General features: G+C 49.8%; 1 protein-coding gene across 1 annotated transcript in view; it reads right to left on the minus strand.

The window, feature by feature from the left end:
* Positions 1-2,134: 2,134 nt before the first annotated feature.
* POLR2A (RNA polymerase II subunit A) overlaps positions 2,135-22,634 on the minus strand; it is a 33,226-nt gene continuing 12,726 nt past the window's right edge. Inside the window, exons 13-29 of the mRNA XM_088462052.1 lie at positions 16,329-16,423; positions 16,017-16,220; positions 15,724-15,946; positions 15,420-15,603; positions 10,312-10,483; positions 10,128-10,233; positions 9,781-9,986; positions 9,330-9,554; positions 8,996-9,242; positions 8,797-8,897; positions 6,546-6,650; positions 5,778-5,960; positions 5,496-5,699; positions 5,230-5,416; positions 4,803-4,916; positions 4,157-4,306; positions 2,135-3,771 (exon numbers count right to left, since the gene is read on the minus strand). Coding sequence (XP_088318178.1) covers positions 2,615-3,771; positions 4,157-4,306; positions 4,803-4,916; positions 5,230-5,416; positions 5,496-5,699; positions 5,778-5,960; positions 6,546-6,650; positions 8,797-8,897; positions 8,996-9,242; positions 9,330-9,554; positions 9,781-9,986; positions 10,128-10,233; positions 10,312-10,483; positions 15,420-15,603; positions 15,724-15,946; positions 16,017-16,220; positions 16,329-16,423 — 3,863 coding nt within the window. The 3' untranslated portion in view covers positions 2,135-2,614. The remainder of the gene's footprint in view (positions 3,772-4,156; positions 4,307-4,802; positions 4,917-5,229; positions 5,417-5,495; positions 5,700-5,777; positions 5,961-6,545; positions 6,651-8,796; positions 8,898-8,995; positions 9,243-9,329; positions 9,555-9,780; positions 9,987-10,127; positions 10,234-10,311; positions 10,484-15,419; positions 15,604-15,723; positions 15,947-16,016; positions 16,221-16,328; positions 16,424-22,634) is intronic.

The raw sequence follows: 22,634 nt of genomic DNA on the forward strand, positions 1-22,634 counted from the left end.
CCGCATTCGCGCACGCACTTGCGCACGCGCAATTGCACATGCTCGCTATACATGCACACGCATCCCATGCCCCGCAACTCCCATATTGTGAATGGCGAGCCATGCTTCTGTGCTCACAATGGTATCAATACAAGGAAGATGGGCCCCTCAGTTCTGGGCCCTATAGCAGATGCTCCCCTTACACGTATGGTAGTTACACGGTGTGACAAGGAAGATGTCCCCTCAGCTCTGGGCCCTATAGCAGCTGCACCCCTTACGCCTATGGTAGTTACACCCATGTGACAAGGAAGATGGCCCCTCAGCTCTGGGCCCCATAGCAGCTGCCCCCCTTACACCTATGGTAGTTACACCCATGTGACAAGGAAGATGGCCCCCTCAGCTCTGGCCCTATAGCAGCTGCTACCCTTACACCTATGGTGGTTACACCCATGTGACAAAAAAGATGGCCCCCTCAGCTCTGGGCCCTATAGCAGCTGCACCCTTACACCTATGGTAGTTACACCCATGTGATAAGGAAGATGGCCCCTCAGCTCTGGGCCCTATAGCAGCTGCCCCCTTACACCTATGGTAGTTACACCCATGTGACAAGGAAGATGGCCCCCTCAGCTCTGGGCCCTATAGCAGCTGCCCTGACAGCTATGGTAGTTACACCCATGTGACAAGGAAAATGGGCCCCTCAGCTCTGGGCACTATAGCAGCTGCCCCATTACACCTATGGTAGTTACACCCATATGACAAGGAAGATGCCCCCTCAGCTCTGGGCCCTATAGCAGCTGCCCTGACAGCTATGGTAGTTACACCCATGTGACAAGGAAAATGGGCCCCTCAGCTCTGGGCACTATAGCAGCTGCCCCATTACACCTATGGTAGTTACACCCATATGACAAGGAAGATGCCCCCTCAGCTCTGGGCCCTATAGCAGCTGCCCTCTTACACCTATGGTAGTTGCACCCATGTGACAAGGAAGATGGTCTCCTCAGCTCTGGGCCCTATAGCAGCTGTACCCTTTACACCTATGGTAGTTATAGCCATGTGACAAGGAAGATGGCCCCTCAGCTCTGGGCCCTATAGCAGCTGCACCCCTTACAGCTATGGTAGATACACCCATGTGACAAGGAAGATGTCCCCTCAGCTCTGGGCCCTATAGCAGCTGCACCCCTTACACCTATGGTAGTTACACCTATGTGACAAGGAAGATGGGCCCCTCAGCTCTGGGCCCTATAGCATCTGCTCCCCTTACACCTATCGTAGTTACACCCATGTGATAAGGAAGATGTCCCCTCAGCTCTGGGCCCTATAGCAGCTGCACAATTTACACCTATGGTAGTTACGCCCATGTGACAAGGAAAATGCCCCCTCAGCTCTTGGCTCCATAGAAGCTGCATCCCTTACACCAATGGTAGTTAAACCCATGTGACAAGGAAGATGGGCCCCTCAGCTCTGGGCCCTATAGCAGCTGCACCCCTTACACCTATGGTAGTTACAACCATGTGACTAGGAAGATGGGTCCCTCAGCTCTGGGCCCTAAAGCAGCTGCACCCCTTTCACATGTGGTAGTTACACCTATGTGACAAGGAAGATGGGCCCCTCAGCTCTGGGACCTATAGCAGCTGCACCCCTTACACCTATGGTAGTTACACCTATGTGACAAGGAAGATGGGCCCCTCAGCTCTGGGCCCTATAGCAGCTGTACCCCTTAAACCTATGGTGGTTAAACCCATGTGACAAGGAAGATGCCCCCTCAGCTCTGGGCCCTATCGCTGCTGCACCCCTTACACCTATGGTAGTTACACCCATGTGACAAGGAAGATGGGCCCTCAGCTCTGGGCCCTATAGCAGCTGCCTCCTTACACCTATGGTAGTTACACCCATGTGACAAGGAAGATGGGCCCTCATCAGCTCTGGGCCCTATAGCAGCTGCACTCCTCTCATGACTTAAATGTGAAGAGATTATTGCCAGGTTCCTCCACTGTGCGGCGGTGAGGAAGCCTTTTTGCACCCAATTATTATATTTATTAACATTTTGTAAAAATCTTCTGTCTTCAAGTGAAATCGCCAGAGGCTGATCGCACAGCTAATTAGTGCTTATGTTAGAATAGTGTCTTACAAAATGAAAACTAAGAGAAATACTGAATTTATTAACAAGTTATTTATTTAGAAATACAGATTTACTTCAGACATTTACTAACAATTCAAACAAAAGCTCTGCAGAAGAGACTCCGCACAAACATGGCAGAATAAAATATGCAATAAGGAAATAAGAATTACAAAGCAAACCCCTTCTCATCTATAAATAATTTTCAGCTGTCAATGCCGAAATGATGGTCTGACGCTGGAAGGGAAACACTTAAACTCAGTTAACGTCTACAAACTTTTTATCTTTGATTATAGTGAAATAGGCACAAGCCTGATACAAGTTGGCCGTAATAAGATAGGTCAGACTCAGAGCACAATTATAATGTTCTGACAGCCCAAATCTAAGCCAGTAGATGTAGAGGCAGTAAAAAGAGTCACTTAGTTCAAGAAACAACCAATTTCGCAGATGTGAAGCTCCATGTTGCCGCCTAGGGTTAGCCATACACAACATGGTCTATCAGTGACATCAGGACAATACTCAGTTCTCTTCATCGCTGTCATCTGGACTGATAGCTGGACTTGTCAGACTATACGTGGGCGAGGTGGGACTGTATCCAGGTGATGTAGGAGAATAGGTGGAGCCTTTTGGACTTGTCGGAGAGTAGGTGGGTGAAGTTGGTGAATACTTTGGAGAGGTTGGGGAATAAGTAGGGGAAGTAGGAGAGTATTTGGGGGAAGTGGGAGTATAGACAGGGGATGTTGGTGAATAAGTAGGAGATGTAGGAGAGTACTTTGGAGTTGTTGGAGAATAAGTGGGGGAGGTTGGAGAGTACTTGGGAGAAGTTGGAGAGTACTTGGGAGAAGTTGGAGAGTACTTGGGAGAAGTCGGTGTGTACTCTGGAGAGCTCGGGCTGTAAGAAGGGCTTGTGGGTGTGTATTTTGGGCTTGTTGGGCTGTAGCTGGGTGAACTTGGGCTGTAGCTGGGTGAACTGGGAGTATAGCTTGGTGACTGTGGCGTGTAGCGTGGGCTGGAAGGGGAGTAACTCGGGGATGTTGGAGAATAACTTGGGCTTGTGGGGCTGTAATTCGGAGAGGTAGGGCTGTAACTGGGAGAAGTGGGGCTGTAACTGGGAGAAGTTGGTGTATAATTAGGAGAAGTTGGTGAGTAGTTAGGAGAGGTTGGTGAGTAGGAGGGAGATGTTGGACTGTATGAAGGCGAAGTAGGAGAATAACTGGGAGAGGTGGGCGAGTAACTGGGACTCGTGGGTGAATAACTAGGAGAAGTGGGCGAGTAACTAGGACTTGTGGGAGAATAACTGGGGGAAGTGGGGGAGTAACTGGGAGAGGTTGGACTGTAACTGGGAGAGGTAGGAGAATAGCTGGGTGATGTTGGAGAGTAACTGGGAGACGTTGGGGAATAGCTTGGAGAAGTCGGACTGTAACTTGGGCTTGTTGGGCTATAACTGGGTGAGGTTGGAGAATAACTGGGACTTGTAGGAGAATAGCTTGGAGAAGTAGGGGAGTAGCTGGGTGACGTTGGGCTGTAGTTTGGGCTTGCAGGAGAATATGAGGGGGATGTTGGACTGTAAGAAGGAGAAGTGGGGGAGTAACTAGGACTTTGGGGAGTGTATCCTCCAGGACTTCTCGGCTCATAAGCAGGAGAGGTGGGGGAATAACTTGGCGACATGGCACCACCTGCAGAGAAAGGAAAGATCACAATAAGACAATGTAAACTACATCATGGGCTTCTGGAAGCAGAGGATACAGATATTAAGGACTGCAGCACTACAAACACCATCTCACTGATGTACAATAAGGTACAGGACTACAACACCAGATCCTTAGTTACTAACTCAGAAAGCTAGAGGGTTTCATAACCAAAACATTAAAAAGTGAAATAAAAAGCCAACATTTGTTTTGTTAAAAAAGAAAAAAAGGTTCTATGACGTAAACACCCTGGTTCCCTAATAAAGAGCTACCATCCGCTATACACTGGTCCAGTAAAGGGAAAGTCATGCTCAGCGAGTGTCTATTACGTATACTGTGGATATGGCCATCTCTCTGTACTTCAGTCCCTTACCTGGGGAAGGAATGTAGGGACTCGATGGTCCAGGGGATCCAGGTGAGCCAGGAGTGGGAGACCACGCTGGGGAATATCCTGGACTGAAGCCGCTGGCATCAGAAGCTGCACTGGGAGAGAAGCCAGCAGCTCCAGGGGTCATACCGCTGCCTGAAAAGGAATCACAAGAGCTCTTCATAATGTAACATGACCTAAATGACACATTCCAGCAACACTTTATCATTTGTCAATTTATGGTCAATGTTTATTTAGGGTAAAGTGTATCCATCATCTGCTGTCCCTAAAGGCTCCATCTTCAGATGGACAGATCGCTTTTGTCTGCTCTTTGCGGCTTCCCACCACAGCATACTAAACTTATTATACTTATGGTGTGGTAGCGGTGGTCAGGCATAGGCAAAGGCCTGTTCATTATCAGAGCTTCCTTATTTATCAAGGTACCAAAGCGTGATGTGTGACTTTTTGGTTAAGTGGTCCCTCAGAGATCAGTGGACCTATTCACACTTGGTAGAGTTACATGGATTACATAAGATGTTCCTGTTAGTATGGAGAAGACGCATCTGTCCCGGAAGTTATCCTGTTCTATATACTATACATTATGTCACGTGTAACCTGGACTGTTCTTTATGCCCTGAGGAGTAAAACATACCTAAGCTTGGTGACCAGGCACCATATGCTGGCGTAGCACCCTGGTTCCATGGGGTCATAGCCGGTGACATGCCACCCATTGGGCTTGAAGCCGTTCCAAAAAACATACCAGTTGCTGAAAAAAAAAAGCAAGATATTAAAGAGACATCTGTATTAAAGCACTAGTGTTAGACACAGCGTCCAGAGCTCAAACCGTCCCAAGCCGAGGCCAAGTCTGGTAGCCTCTACACATCATAGACATGACCCTACAAACCCACAGACACCACATCTTGCCTCCCCCTACACCCCTTGGACACCTCAACACCACATCTTGTCGCCACCACACCCCATGGCACTCAACCACATTTGCCTCTCCAAGCTGCTGCTTCTAAATATCACAATCTTGCAGCCTCCACCTATTACATTTTAGAAGTGCTGCTATAACTTACGTCCTGCAGCTCCAAGACCTGGGATATTTGTAGGAATCTCCATTCCAAATTTACATTTCTCTGCATCCAATAATAGGTCAAAGCAGCCAGTCCCAGCCGGAGCCAACTGTCCTAACATAATATTTTCAGACACTCCCTTCATGGGATCTGTTTCGCCATGTGCAGCTGCTTCCATAAGGACATCAACCTGTGGTGAACCAAACAGAATGGTCAGTCAGTCACTTCAAATGCAAAGACTGGAGAACGAAGCATGAAGATGTACTAACCGTCTCTTCAAAGGAACACTTCATAAGTGGACCTGTGTCCTGCCTGTTGACACCATGACGTGTGATAGCCATTAGATGTCCTCTACAGGTCATCGTGTCACAAAGAAGTGCCAAGTGACGATAGTTCACATAGGATCCATCAAAGGAGATGACGTGATATAATTCTCTTTCCAGAGCTTTCCTGACCGCCTCTATTCCCAGGACCTAAAGGAAGGGTAAGGGATGTGAATGCCAATCCAGTACGGAAACATGAAATTGAGGAAGGAATAAATCCAGACTTACTGTGAATATCTCCACAATGTCATTCGATGTGGTCCTCACAGGATCAACATCTTTCTCACTCAAGACCCGCATCAGACTGACTCCATCTGTCTCCAGGATCCACTCTTGTAGAGCTTTAAACTCTCCATCTTCTGTAATAATGATCTTTTTTTTGTTGTCTGTCTGAGGCAAGTGCATATAGACCTGCCAAAGAATAAGCCCATTACAACCATCGCCCTCCACATCCATACGTTCAGTCAGCACGGTGTAGTTCACAGACCCTTACATGGTTGGACTGACTGCATGCTGAGACCGGTAAGGAAGGAGAAAACCCTATATCATGTACTATTTGAACTTCAAATTGCTTCAAAGGAATGAACAGAAAGATATGAAACTTGGCGCAGTTCCACTTTAAATGGACCATAGCTGTACATGCAGCTATGTACAAAGGATTGAGCACTAATCTAGAAAATGCCAGCTTCATAAGTCACAGCTAATACATGGAATGTTCTGTACACTGGAATGAATAAGAGATTTTGAGTTTACAGACTATAAACAAAAAGTAAATGTAGCATGGGCAACTCTGGCAAACCTTCCAGCCGATCCATGAATATGCGTTCAGGGTCTCAAACACATTTGCTTGGAAATATTTGTATCTGGATAAGGTCTGAGTTGACTTCTCACCTCTCAGTAGCGTGTAGAGCGGTATATGCAGCACCAAAAGTTGTGGGGTTATGCAGCATGTTCTTTTTCACATATGGCTCTTCACATGACTGTATAGCCACCTACCTTACTGATCTGCTCAATCCCCTGCAGGGTCATGTCTGTCAGCATGTTAGACTCAATACAACGCAGGAAGACATCATCATCCATTTTATCAACTACTTCTTCTTCCTGGAAGTTACATAAACATAATGAAATGCCACAAGTGCAGGAAGAGAGCGAGGTCAGACAGGGAAACGGAGGAGCCGTGCGGGAAGAGAGCGAGGTCAGACAGGGAAACGGAGGAGCAGTGCGGGAAGAGAGCGAGGTCAGACAGGGAAACGGAGGAGCCGTGCGGGAAGAGAGCGAGGTCAGACAGGGAAACGGAGGAGCCGTGCGGGAAGAGAGCGAGGTCAGACAGGGAAACTGAGGAGCCGTGCGGGAAGAGAGCGAGGTCAGACAGGGAAACTGAGGAGCCGTGCGGGAAGAGAGCGAGGTCAGACAGGGAAACGGAGGAGCCGTGCGGGAAGAGAGCGAGGTCAGACAGGGAAACGGAGGAGCAGTGCGGGAAGAGAGCGAGGTCAGACAGGGAAACTGAGGAGTCGTGCGGGAAGAGAGCGAGGTCAGACAGGGAAACGGAGGAGCCGTGCGGGAAGAGAGCGAGGTCAGACAGGGAAACGGAGGAGCCGTGCGGGAAGGGAGCGAGATCAGACAGGGAAACTGAGGAGCCGTGCAGGAAGGGAGCGAGATCAGACAGGGAAACTGAGGAGCCGTGCAGGAAGGGAGCGAGGTCAGACAGGGAAACTGAGGAGCAGTGCAGGAAGGGAGCGAGATCAGACAGGGAAACTGAGGAGCAGTGCAGGAAGGGAGCGAGGTCAGACAGGGAAACTGAGGAGCAGTGCAGGAAGGGAGCGAGGTCAGACAGGGAAACTGAGGAGCAGTGCAGGAAGGGAGCGAGGTCAGACAGGGAAACGGAGGAGCAGTGCAGGAAGGGAGCGAGGTCAGACAGGGAAACGGAGGAGCCGGGCAGGAAGGGAGCGAGGTCAGACAGGGAAACGGAGGAGCAGTGCAGGAAGGGAGCGAGATCAGACAGGGAAACTGAGGAGCAGTGCAGGAAGGGAGCGAGATCAGACAGGGAAACTGAGGAGCCGTGCAGGAAGGGAGCGAGGTCAGACAGGGAAACTGAGGAGCAGTGCAGGAAGGGAGCGAGATCAGACAGGGAAACTGAGGAGCAGTGCAGGAAGGGAGCGAGGTCAGACAGGGAAACTGAGGAGCAGTGCAGGAAGGGAGCGAGGTCAGACAGGGAAACGGAGGAGCAGTGCAGGAAGGGAGCGAGGTCAGACAGGGAAACGGAGGAGCCGGGCAGGAAGGGAGCGAGGTCAGACAGGGAAACGGAGGAGCCGGGCAGGAAGGGAGCGAGGTCAGACAGGGAAACGGAGGAGCCGGGCAGGAAGGGAGCGAGGTCAGACAGGCAAACTGAGGAGCCGGGCAGGAAGAGAGCGAGGTCAGACAGGCAAACTGAGGAGCCGGGCAGGAAGGGAGCGAGGTCAGACAGGGAAACAGAGGAGCCGTGCAGGAAGAGAGCGAGGTCAGACAGGCAAACTGAGGAGCCATGCAGGAAGGGAGCGAGGTCAGACAGGGAAACGGAGGAGCCATGCAGGAAGAGAGCGAGGTCAGACAGGGAAACGGAGGAGCCGTGCAGGAAGAGAGCGAGGTCAGACAGGGAAACGGAGGAGCCGGGCAGGAAGAGAGCAAGGTCAGACAGGGAAACGGAGGAGCCGTGCGGGAAGGGAGCGAGGTCAGACAGGGAAACGGAGGAGCCGTGCAGGAAGGGAGCGAGGTGTACAATGGAGCAATGCGGGAAGAGAGCGAGGTCAGACAGGGAAACGGAGGAGCCGTGCAGGAAGAGAGAACAGCTACGGAGGAGGAGCGCAGGAAGTGAGGTGTACAATGGAGCAATGCAGGAAGAGAGCGAGATCAGCAATGAAAGCAGTGCAGGGAGAGAGTGAAGTCAGATAAAATGGTAGAGTGCGGGAAGAAAGTTAAGTTGGGTACACACTACACAATGTAGCGCTCCAACACTGATCAGAACTATATAGTAGTGTACATCTGATCAGCGTTCCCAGCCGTCCTGTACGGCAGATGGGACAATGCACTGAACGTCTTGGTGCGGTTACATGCAGCATTGGATACATCGCCGGATCGTGCACAATGTACGGTTACATGCACCGCTGTATAGGGTGTATTCAGCTTAAGGTTAGTGTGGGGAGAGGGGAAGGTGAGATAAGGAGGAAGAGTGCGGTATAACAAGGAATGTCTTAAAGCAGCTCCATCTCACCTCCTGCATCTTGTTCTCTTCACTGTTCATAATACGAATTCTCAGAACCAACTTTTCGGCATTGTCATCATTGAATATACAGTTCAGATCATCTCCAAAACCTAAAAGATCAGAAAACTCAAACCACAAAGGCCTTGCGGGTATGGATACAGGGGAGAAAGGCTGTATTGGGGAAGAACAAGTAAAGCTGGACACTAACCGGCATTGATTTTCTCTGCAATCTGCTCCATGGTCAGTTTCCGATCAGTCATGTGTTTTCGGTCCAGCTCTACCCGCAGCAGCCACGGTGAGATTCTGGTTACATCAAAGTCGGGCATCTCATAGTAGACATTTACCCATTCTTGATCTTCTGCCACTACTGTGTTTTGTGGATTTGGATCATAATAAATAGCTGTATTGGCCGTCACCTTACGCAGAGTTGTGTGCTCCAGGCGGCACAGAATATCCTGCGTGTGAACATACAATTATAGTTTAGACATGTGTCCACTCGGCATCAAAGCTTCAACATACTTTTAAAATGACCAATTTCGGACCTTTGCCCTTTCTGCATCCCGAGCAGACTGGCCCAACAAGAAGACGGTCAAAGAAGGTGTCTTTGGTTTCTTGGAAATATTGATCAGCTCTTTCAGACGTGGTACTCCCAGAGTGACGTTTTTGGCCGACACTCCGGCATAATGGAAGGTGTTCAGGGTCATCTGAGTGGCTGGCTCTCCCAAAGACTGAGCAGCCAGTGCTCCCACCATCTCCCCTGGATGAGCCTGAGACATAAAGAGAAGTCAGCCAAATGGGGTCCTCAGGACCATCTGTCTAACTGTCCAGCAGTGCTACAGACTATGGACAACCTTATTTTTATTCACACTTTACAGATCATGTCCAGCCTAACAATGTATTAAACATTTGCCCAGCTCAGGACTACACTAGATATTGATAAGGAATGTATCCACTTCTGATAATGATCTACCACAATATCTATAGGTCTCTTACAATAGCTTGGTTGAACTTAGACTCAATCTCTCCTAGTAGCCAGTCAAAAGCCTCAGAACTCAGCCTGAACTCCTCCACCATCCTCCGGCTGCAGAGTGTGGAGCGAAGATGGATGTTAAACAGGAGGGTGGCATTTTCCTGTGCTTGTCGACTTAAAGGATCTTCCCCATTTACAATCACCAGCTTCTTACTGAGCTCCTTGACACCTTTGGAGAAAACAAAACGAATGTGTTAAGTCCATTGGGAAATTCGTGCAGACCCCAAATCATCATTATATATGTGCATTATATCACTGTTTAGCTGCATAAGGGATACAAACAGCTGCCAAAACATCAGATTATCCTCACCATCAACTACTTTAATAGGGTGAAGATCTGAGGGCATCCGGGTGTTAATATGGAAGATCTTCTGTGCATTCCAAATCATTCTCAGGAGATTACATGGAAGGACGACCTATGAGACAGGAAAATAAAGTGACCAAATGCAGTAATCAGGCCACAAGGTGCCTCTGCAATTCCCATTCATAGTTACCTTGCTGTCGCCAGTGGGGAAAATCACCCTCAGAACTTCTCGGTCATCCTTCATCTTCTCAAATTCCTTCTCTAGATCATTCTGGATGTTGGCATTGCTGAGGATCTCCTTCACAACGTCCTCCTGCAGGGTCCTTCTCAAAGCACGTTCGTTAGTGTAATCAAACTTAAACCTGACAAGAAAAAGAAAGAAATAAAGTGTACATGCCACCACTTGGGGCACTACAGAGCTGATTCGATTAACTGCAGGATTTTATCAATAAGCGCACTCCAAAATTTCCTTCCAATACAATTAGCCGTGGACATCACACGTTAATTCTGCAGTACAAGTAGAACATGACCGTGGGGAAATCTTACTGAAGCCAACAAAAAAAAGGCAGATAAAATGTCAGGACAATGTAGGAGCTTTTAGTAGCTATTACAAGGTGTCACAGGGACGTTTTTTGTGACTTTTAAAAATGATGAAAAAATAACAGTCAGCAAGTGTGTTTCAGCAGTGTCTATATACAAGTCTAAGAGGGAAAACAAAAACCAACACCTGCTACTCTGCGGTTTCAAACCCCTTTTCCCATCAATACAACACCCCACATACATGTCCCACGTCATTACACCCATCACCTCACCTCACCATACATGTCCTACATCATTACACCCATTTCCCATCACCTCACCATACATGTCCTACATCATTACACCCATTTCCCATCACATCACCATACATGTCCTACATCATCACACCCATTTCCCATCACTACTTCACCTCACCATACATGTCCTACATCATTACACCCATTTCCCATCACCTCACCATACATGTCCTACATCATTACACCCATTTCCCATCAATACAACAATCCACATACATGTCCCACGTCATTACACCCATCACCTCACCATACATGACCTACATCATTACACCCATTTCCCATCACTACATCACCTCACCATACATGTCCTACATCATTACACCCATTACCTCACCATACATGTCCTACATCATTACACCCATTTCCCATCAGTACATCACCTCACCATACATGTCCCACATCATTACACCCATTTCCCATCACTACATCACCTCACCATACATGTCCTACATCATTACACCCATTTCCCATCACCTCACCATACATGTCCTACATCATTACACCCATTTCCCATCAGTACATCACCTCACCATACATGTCCTACATCATTACACCCATTTCCCATCACCTCACCATACATGTCCTACATCATTACACCCATTTCCCATCACCTCACCATACATGTCCTACATCATTACACCCATTTCCCATCACCTCACCATACATGTCCTACATCATTACACCCATTTCCCATCACCTCACCATACATGTCCTACATCATTACACCCATTTCCCATCACCTCACCATACATGTCCTACATCATCGCACCCATTTCCCATCACCTCACCATACATGTCCTACATCATTACACCCATTTCCCATCACCTCACCATACATGTCCTACATCATTACACCCATTTCCCATCAGTACATCACCTCACCATACATGTCCTACATCATTACACCCATTACCTCGCCATACATGTCCTACATCATTACACCCATTTCCCATCACTACATCACCTCACCATACATGTCCTACATCATTACACCCATTTCCATAAGTACATCACCTCACCATACATGTCCTACATCATCACACCCATTTCCCATCACCTCACCATACATGTCCTACATCATTACACCCATTTCCCATCAGTACATCACCTCACCATACATGTCCTACATCATTACACCCATTTCCCATCACTACATCACCTCACCATACATGTCCTACATCATCACACCCATTTCCCATCAGTACATCACCTCACCATACATGTCCTACATCAATACACCCATTTCCCATCACTACATCACCTCACCATACATGTCCTACATCATTACACCCATTTCCCATCACCTCACCATACATGTCCTACATCATTACACCCATTACCTCGCCATACATGTCCCACATCATTACACTCATTTCCCATCAGTACATCACCTCACCATACACGTCCTACATCATTACACCCATTTCCCATCACTACAGCACCTCACCATACATATCCTACATCATTACACCCATTTCCCATCACCTCACCATACACGTCCTACATCATTACACCAATTTCCCATCAGTACAGCATCTCACCATACATGTCCTACATCATTACACCCATTTCCCATCAGTATAGCACCTCACCATACATGTCCTACATCATTACACCCATTTCCCATCACCTCACCATACATGTCCTACATCATTACACCCATTTCCCATCAGTACATCACCTCACCATACATGTCCTACATCATAACACCCATTTCCCATCACCTCACCATACATGTCCTACATCATCACACCCATTTCCCATCACTACATCACCTCACCATACATGTCCTACATCATTACACCCATTTCCATCAGTACATCACCTCACCATACATGTCCTACATCATTACACCCATTTCCCATCACCTCACCATACATGTCCTACATCATTACACCCATTACCTCGCCATACATGTCCCACATCATTACACTCATTTCCCATCAGTACATCACCTCACCATACATATCCTACATCATTACACCCATTTCCCATCACCTCACCATACACGTCCTACATCATTACACCAATTTCCCATCAGTACAGCATCTCACCATACATGTCCTACATCATTACACCCATTTCCCATCAGTACAGCACCTCACCATACATGTCCTACATCATTACACCCATTTCCCATCAGTACATCACCTCACCATACATGTCCTACATCATTACACCCATTTCCCATCACTACATCACCTCACCATACATGTCCTACATCATCACACCCATTTCCCATCACCTCACCATACATGTACTACATCATAACACCCATTTCCCATCAGTACATCACCTCACCATACATGTACTACATCATTACACCCATTTCCCATCACCTCACTATATATGTCCTACATCATTACACCCATTTCCCATCACCTCACCATACATGTCCTACATCATTACACCCATTTCCCATCACCTCACCATACATGTCCTACATCATCACACCCATTTCCCATCACTACATCACCTCACCATACATGTCCTACATCATTACACCCATTTCCCATCAGTACATCACCTCACCATACATGTCCTACATCATTACACCCATTTCCCATCACCTCACCATACATGTCCTACATCATAACACCCATTTCCCATCAGTACATCACCTCACCATACATGTACTACATCATTACACCCATTTCCCATCACCTCACTATATATGTCCTACATCATTACACCCATTTCCCATCAGTACATCACCTCACCATACATGTCCTACATCATTACACCCATTACCCATCAGTACAGCACCTCACCGTACATGTCCTACATCATTACACCCATTTCCCATCAGTACAGCACCTCACCATACAAGTCCTACATCATTACACCCATTTCCCTTCAGTACAGCATCTCACCGTACATGTCCTACATCATTACACCCATTTCCCATCAATAGAACACCCCACATACATGTCCCACGTCATTACACCCATCACCTCACCATACATGACCTACATCATTACACCCATTTCCCATCAGTACATCACCTCACCATACATGTCCTACATCATTACACCCATTTCCCATCACCTCACCATACATGTCCTACATCATTACACCCATTTCCCATCACCTCACCATACATGTCCTACATCATTACACCCATTTCCCATCACCTCACCATACATGTCCTACATCATTACACCCATTTCCCATCACCTCACCATACATGTCCTACATCATCACACCCATTTCCCATCACCTCACCATACATGTCCTACATCATTACACCCATTTCCCATCACCTCACCATACATGTCCTACATCATTACACCCATTTCCCATCACCTCACCATACATGTCCTACATCATCACACCCATTTCCCATCACCTCACCATACATGTCCTACATCATCACACCCATTTCCCATCAGTACATCACCTCACCATACATGTCCTACATCATTACACCCATTTCCCATCACCTCACCATACATGTCCTACATCATTACACCCATTTCCGATCACCTCACCATACATGTCCTACATCATTACACCCATGTTTCTGCTTAAGATAAAATTACTTGAAAAACAAACCAAGTGACATCTTTATTATCCATACTTTTCCCATTTAAAAACTTCAAAATATCTTATTATTCATTGGGAGGGTGTCCCAGGGGTAATACTCTGTCCCGACATTGCCTTTAAATCAGGATTTTTCGCTAACTCCCTTTGGGAAACAGTCGAGAAGCCGATGGAGGGAATCCCGACCGCCGGCTTCCCGACTGCCCAATCCCGGCAAGGGTTAAATGACAGGCGTCGAAATCTCGACGCCTGTCATTTTACCTACGCCGGGAGCACGGCTTCCCGATCGAAGGAAAACCGGGCACGGACAGCCGCGCGGGGGGGGGGGGGTTAGATTAGGGGCTCCCGGGGGGTACTTGGGGTTAGGCAGCCCCTGGGATGTTTAGGCTAGGGGAAGGGGGTGTTAGGCACCCCCCCAGGAGACCGGTTTAGGCAGCGGGGAAGGAGGGGTTAGGTTTAGGGTTAGGCACCCCTAAGGGAGGGTTAGGGGGGGGGGAAATAGATTAGCGATACTTACCTTAAAGGACGATCGGGATCTTCATCCATGTTGGGCTGCCGCTGTCGGGAATTGAACCGCCGGTCATGCGGCCGGGGGTTAATCATACAGATTCCCTACCTTTCTCATCAAAGTCCAAAGCTGGGAACTAAAATCTGTTTTAACTTAATGCAGATTTTTCCAAAAATATACTGGCGGGTTAATTTACTCAAAAAAATGAACCCTAGTGTGTGTGTACATGTAGTAGAGCATATAGAGTGTAAGTTCAACTGGTACAGGGAACTGACGGGAATGGCCAAACTCTCTGTAAAGCACTGCAGAATGTGTGAGCTATATAAATTACTGGTAATAAATACATTTCTAATTGAAGAGCAGAAGACTTGAACCAGCCCCTAGGAACACCACACGAGTGCCATTACTCACTTCTTTTCAAAAGCCTTGTTGGAGGGTTTCAGGGTAGCCAGATTCTGGAATTCAACCCCCTCTCCAGCTAGCCCGTCCTCACCATATCGCAGCTGTACCACCTGATTTATGGAATTGCGTACGGTTGCATCATACTTCACCATAACAGACTCCATAGATTTGATCAGACGTCGCTGGATGTAACCTGGTTACAAGTGGGAGAGTAATGGTTAGGATATGAATTATGGAGGAAAGTCTAACATGAAATGAGCAACTTATATTTGAGGCCTCATGTTATAAAACCATTAACACCAATGGACCTTACCAGTCTCAGCAGTTTTTACAGCTGTGTCAATAAGACCCTCACGTCCTCCCATAGCATGGAAGAAGAACTCTGTTGGAGTGAGGCCAGCAAGGTAGGAGTTCTCAACAAAGCCCCTGCTCTCAGGGCCATAATCATCCTTGATGAAATGAGGGAGCGTTCGGTGCTTGAATCCAAAGGGGATGCGCTTGCCCTCCACGTTTTGTTGCCCGACAACAGCAATGACCTACAGGGGAAAGATTAATTGTCACACTGGCAAATGTCCCACCAGAACCACCCAGGAGACAGAGCCTCACCTGGGAGATATTAATCTTTGATCCCTTGGCTCCCGACACCACCATGGACTTGAAGTTATTATACTCAGAGAGCGATTTCTGGGCAGATGAACCAGTTTTATCTCTGGCATCGTTTAGGATTCGGTTGACTTGATTCTCGAATGTCTGACGTAAGGTGTTTCCAGGTGTGGGTTCCAACTCATTGTTATGGGCCTTTTCAATAACCTGCACAAGAGATAATCATCAATATTGTAAAACAGCCTGTGCCAAAACTGCCCTGATGCCGAGGTGCCATCAGGTCTGACGTCGAGGTGGCATCAGGTCTGACCTCACCTCTATCACATCTTGCTTCGCTTTTTTGATGGTGTTCTGGATATCCTGATAAGTCTTTGCATCAGCAATAGAATCTCCAATTCCAATGGTGTGACCTAGGAGAGAAACAATATGAGATATGGTAAGAACTTACCCTTGTTATCTCTATTTCTACGAAGTCCATAGGGTTCCACAGGATACCTTGGGTATAGGTGTGACGTCAGTCGCAGGGCACCAAAGAGTTAAGCTTTCAGCCTCCCAGGATGCACTAGGTCCCCCTCCTATACCCCGCCCCCGGGCCAAGGCACCTCAGTTAGTTACCAAGCCATAGGCCGGAGGAGGAGAAGGAAGAGAGAGAACAAAGATCTGGACACATACAAGAATCACATTCTCACCAGAGGGAGACGGAAAACCGGTGACCAGAGCAAAGCCCATCTGCAGCACAGGTGCGACAGGGCGGGAGTCCTGTGGAACCCTATGGACTTCGTAGAAATAGAGATAACAAGGGTAAGTTCTTACCATATCTCATTTTCTACTTCAGGGTCCATAGGGTATCCACAGGATACCTTGGGGATGTCCCAAAGCAGTATCCTTTAAGGGTGGGGACGCTCCTGTGCAGAAAGGAGAATCCGCCGCCCGAAGGAAGCATCCTGAGAGGCGAAGGTGTCAAACCTGTAATACCTCACGAAGGTATGGACAGAAGACCACGTAGCAGCCTTGCAGATCTGAACTGCCGAGGCACCACGTCGAGCTGCCCACGAAGGACCCACAGACCTAGTGGAATGAGCCTTCAGAGAAGGAGGGACCGGTAGGCCTTCATGAAGATAAGCTTCAGAAATAGCCATACGGATCCAGGCTGCCAAAGTTTGCTTTGAAGCAGGCCAACCCTTTTTACGGAAGCCAAAGAGGACAAACAAAGCGTCCGACTTCCTAAACGAAGAAGTGCGGTCAACATAAGTCCTTAAGGCCCGCACAACATCCAAAGAGGCCTCACCCACGGAAAGACCCGGTGAGTTAAAAGCCGGAACAACTATTTCCTCGTTAATATGAAACTGGGAAATAACTTTGGGAAGAAACTCGGGCCGAGTGCGGAGCACTGCCCTGTTCCCATAAAAAACCAAGAAAGGGGGTCTACAAGAAAGAGCCCCTAACTCAGAAACACGTCTGGCCGAAGCAATGGCCAGAAGGAAAACAGTCTTAGCTGTTAGCCATTTAAGATCCACTGAGCCCAGTGGTTCAAACGGCGGTCCTTGGAGAGCCCTCAGGACCACAGCCAAATCCCAAGGCGCCACAGGTGGAACAAAGGGCGGCTGAATGCGGAGAACACCCTGCATAAAGGTGCGCACATCCGGGATTGTAGCAATCCTACGGTGAAACCAGACAGATAGGGCCGAAACCTGTACCTTCAAAGAAGCAAGGCGAAGCCCATGATCTAGTCCCGCTTGCAGGAAGGCGAGAATCCGAGACAGACGAAACTCCCGCGGTGCATAACCTCTCGGTCGACACCACTGGAAGAACGTATGCCACACGCGATGGTATATCCTCGCGGAAGACGGTTTCCGAGCTCGTAACATGGTACGCACCACAGAGCTGGAAAACCCCCGGGACCTCAGCATGGCCGTCTCAACAGCCACGCCGTCAAAGACAGCCGAGTCAGGTCCGGGTGAAGGCAAGGACCCTGAGACAGAAGGTCCGGTCGTAGCGGCAACCGCAGAGGAATGTCCACGGACAGACCCTGAAGGTCTGAGAACCAGTGCCGTCTGGGCCACGCGGGAGCTATCAACAGGAGCGTCCCTCCTTCCTGTTTGAATTTCCGGATTACCCGTGGAAGAAGGGAGACCGGAGGGAACAGGTATGCGAACCGGAACGTCCACCGGACGGACAGAGCATCCACCAGAGACGCCCCTTCGTCTCTTGTGCGAGACCCGTACACCGGCAACTTGTTGTTGTGCCGGGACGCCATGAGGTCGATTTCTGGAAGACCCCACCTGTCCACCAGTAGTTGAAAAACGTCCGGGTGCAGGGACCATTCCCCCGGATGAACGTCCTGGCGACTTAGAAAGTCCGCCTCCCAATTGAGCACTCCCGGGATGAAGACCGCTGATATGGCCGGAAGATTGCGCTCCGCCCAAACCAGGATCCGAGAGACCTCTACGAGAGCCGCCCGACTGCGAGTTCCTCCTTGCCTGTTTATGTAGGCCACGGTGGTAGCGTTGTCCGACTGGACCTGCACCGGGCGACCCTGGAGAAACCGCTGTGCCTGCTGGAGAGCATTGAAGACCGCACGGAGTTCCAAGATATTTATTGGAAGCTCCGCTTCTGTCGGCGTCCACCTGCCCTGGAACAAGTGTGGACCCGAAACTGCTCCCCAGCCCCGAAGACTGGCGTCCGTTGTCAACAGGACCCAATTTGGAACCCAGAACGGACGTCCCTTGTTGAGGTGGGTCGTCTGTAACCACCACGTAAGGGACAGGCGAACCTCCTGGGTGAGCACAATCGTCTGGGACTTCAGAGACTGAGTCAGCCCGTTCCACTTGGACAGGATCAGATGCTGCAGAGGTCTGGAGTGAAACTGGGCGTATTCCACCATGTCGAACACCGACACCATGGAGCCCAGTAACCTCATCGCCGAGTGTAAGGACACCCGGCGGATGTGCAGACAACTGCGCACCCTTGACTGTAAAGCAGAGATCTTGTACTCCGTCACGAAGATCCTTTGCTGTCCCGAGTCCAATAAGGCTCCAAGATGCAGAATCCTCCGAGACGGGATTAGAGTGGACTTCTGCCAGTTGATTAGCCAGCCGTGCCGTTGCAGCAGTGCAATGGTCAGGTCCAAGTGGCGTAACAGGAGCTCTGGAGATCCTGCCACCAATAACAGGTCGTCCAAATACGGCAACATGCGGACTCCCTGCAGCCGCAGAGAAGCCGCCATGACCGCCATCACCTTGGTGAAAACACGTGGTGCTGTTGCCAGGCCAAAAGGTAACGCCCGAAACTGGAAGTGGTCGCTGCTGATTGCAAACCTGAGGAACTGTTGATGGCGCCAAAGAATAGGGACATGCAGGTAAGCGTCCTGTATGTCCAATGACACCAAGTAGTCCCCAGGTTCCAGCGCCAGAATGATGGACCGTAGGGTCTCCATCCGAAACTTCGGGACCCGCAAAGACTTGTTGAGTGCTTTGAGGTTGAGAATCGGACGATATGACCCATTGGGTTTCTGTACCAAAAATAGATTTGAATAGAAACCCTGGCCCCTCTGGGAGAATGGAACCGCCACTATAACTCCAGCCTGGAGCATAGTGTGCAATACCTTCCGCAGCTCCGTAGCCTTGTTCCGGTCTGATGGGAGACCCGTGGTGAAGAAGCGAGCCGGGGGTCTGTGCCGGAAGGAGAGGGCATATCCGTGGGAAACCACCTCCAGAACCCAAGTGTCTGTCGTAGTGGTCGACCAACACTGGGCGAACTGTAGCAGGCGGCCTCCCACCCTGGGATCCCCCAAAGGGAGGCCCGGACCGTCAGGCCGCAGGCTTGCCATCTGGCTTGGGGGCCGGACGTCTGGTACTCCATGCCTGCTTCCGGGGCTTGACCGATTTCTTAGGGCCAGCCTGTCGAGGAAACGACTGTGGTTTGGGCCTGCCCTGGGCCCTAGATGACCGAAAGGACGATGGTCCCGAACCAGAAGGAGCAGCGGCCGACGGGAGACAGGCAGATTTGGCTGCCGCCAGCGTGGCCACAATCTTATCCAGATCCGGACCGAAGAGAACTTCTCCGGTAAACGGCAACGCTTCCAGACCTTTCTTGGAATCTGCGTCCGCCTTCCAGGATCGCAGCCACAAGGTGCGACGAGCAGCTACCGCTGCTGAAGAAATTCTAGACACCAGAGTACTAATGTCTAGAGCCGCCTCGTTGATGTAGGTGGCCGAATCACGGAGATTGCCAATCAACTCCGCCTGATCGGCCGGACAGTCGGATTCAAAAGAAGCCTCTAATGAATCCGCCCAGCGCTCCATCGCTCTGGCAACCCAGCAAATGGCCATAGCCGGCCGTGCTGCCCCCCCAGCAAGGGAATAAGCGGACTTCAGGCAGATTTCTACCTTGCGGTCCGTAGCATCCTTAAGGGAGGACATGGATGGCATCGGCAATGTGGCACTACGGACAAGACGGGTCACGTGAGAATCCACCTGTGGAGGGGATTCCCACTTCGCAAAATAATTATCCGCGAACGGATAAGCCACCGCCAGGCGTCTCTGCGGCTGGTATCTTTTGCCAGGTTGTTTCCACGCCTCCTCTAAATGGTCCACCAACTGACCCGAAAGAGGAAAGACTGTGGCATCGCCCTTCACATCTTTGAAAAAGGCATACTTAGATTTAGCCGCTGGGGGAACTTCGTCCTCAATCACCAAGGCTGTGCGGACCGCCCGAATAAGTCCAGGAATATATACTTTGGACTTAGCATCAGCGTCCTTAGTATGGAGAGGTTCCTGATCGTAAGGATCTAGAATCTCCCCATCATCAGACGTCCCTTCGTCATCCTCATAAGGAGCGGACAGAGACGCCACCGGCCTTTTATGAGACCGCATCACAGACTCCCCTTGCAACACATCCGACAAGTGCTGTACAGAACTCGTCAGGGAGTTAACCCACGCTGGCTCCTGAGAACCCGGGAGCGGGGAAATAGGGAGACTGTGGGGTACCACCAATTGTCGTGGGAACCCCTGCATGGGTGACGACACCACAGACTGCTGGGACAAACCCATCGGAGTAAACGCGGGCTGCGGAGCTAACTGGCCCACTAAAGCTGTTAACGCCTGAGCGAAACAAGCCCAGGGCGGCTCCTGTACCGGTGCTGTAACCGTAATAGGCCGCGCCATGGACAAACACTGCCGGCAAAGGCCCTCCGCGCTACCCTCCCCCTCCGCTAACGGTACTTTGCACGTGGTACACTGTAGCCGGAGGGGAAAATCACTTTCAGACATGATGGCACCACGTATGTGACCTCTCTCACCAATTAAGTATTAAATAGGCGAGAGACCACCCTGCAGCACCGCACCGCAAGGGCTTTAGCAGAAAGAACAGGGACAGTAATAAAGCTGACAGTTTAGAGAAGAAAAGATTACAGGCAGCAGCGCTAGCACAGTCACATACAATGCAGAAAAATAACAATTCCTGCACTAACAGCGCTGATCAACTACACAGACACAGGGCCTGGTAGGACACAGCGCTGCATACACAGACCTGACCACAGCGGAGGAGAGGTATGCGGGGGGACCCAGACCACGATGCTTCCGTCCAGCGCTTCCAGCAGCGTTCACCATGCGTTCTGGAGAAGATGGCCGCCGAGGAGCAGAGAGGAGGCTGGCCTGGGGGAGGAGCGCTGCCACAGGACCAGTCGGCAGCATGCAGAGAGGGCTGTGTGCAGCGGGGGAGGCGCCGGCTGTGAGACAGGGAAGGCGCGCTCCCCTGGCATGCATTTAACCCCTGGGACGCCGCAGCGCTACCGCTCTGCAGCGGTCCGCTGTCCCAGGGGGTAGTGGAAGCGCAGGTTGGTCGCCTGGCTCCACGCTGCAGCCAGTCCCCAGGGAGCCCCCTGCCTGGGGACTTAGGACCATGTGATCAGCGGGGACCCACCGCGGGACCCCGCTGCTTACCTCTGTCCCCCTTGAATCCGGCCATGGTCCGGAGCATCTGGGGTCACCGCTAGCTGTGACCCCAGACGCCCACCAGCATCCCCGGATCAGTACCGGCGTTCTGGTACCGGCGGGGTGTAGGGAAGACAGCATGGACGTCAGGACTGACTGTCCATGCTGTTCATCCAGATGTGCAGCCACAGCTGCATGAAGAATAAGCTTCAGGGGCTCTTCTAGCCCCCACTCCAACAGGTGCACCCGACTCCGGCCGGGCACCAAACTAAACTGAGGTGCCTTGGCCCGGGGGCGGGGTATAGGAGGGGGACCTAGTGCATCCTGGGAGGCTGAAAGCTTAACTCTTTGGTGCCCTGCGACTGACGTCACACCTATACCCAAGGTATCCTGTGGATACCCTATGGACCCTGAAGTAGAAAATACAGATATCAAGGGCAACATACATCATAAACCCTGGTGTTCATTCATCTGTTTTACATTCAAACAATAAACACACTACCTACATGAAGCTCATCCATGCATACTTCTAACCCAGAAGCTCAGAGCAGCAAATTATAGTGTATTACAGGTCTGGCTGCAGCACAAACAGAGCACTGGTGTGTACTCACCAATTAATACTGGGCTGCTGAGCTCTGTACATACCAGCATAAGGCCTGCACTTTACATCATTTGGGATTCCTGTAAC

Source organism: Taudactylus pleione, unplaced genomic scaffold (genome assembly GCF_031769625.1).
Source record: "Taudactylus pleione unplaced genomic scaffold, aTauple2 ptg001139l, whole genome shotgun sequence".
Taxonomy (NCBI): domain Eukaryota; kingdom Metazoa; phylum Chordata; class Amphibia; order Anura; family Myobatrachidae; genus Taudactylus; species Taudactylus pleione.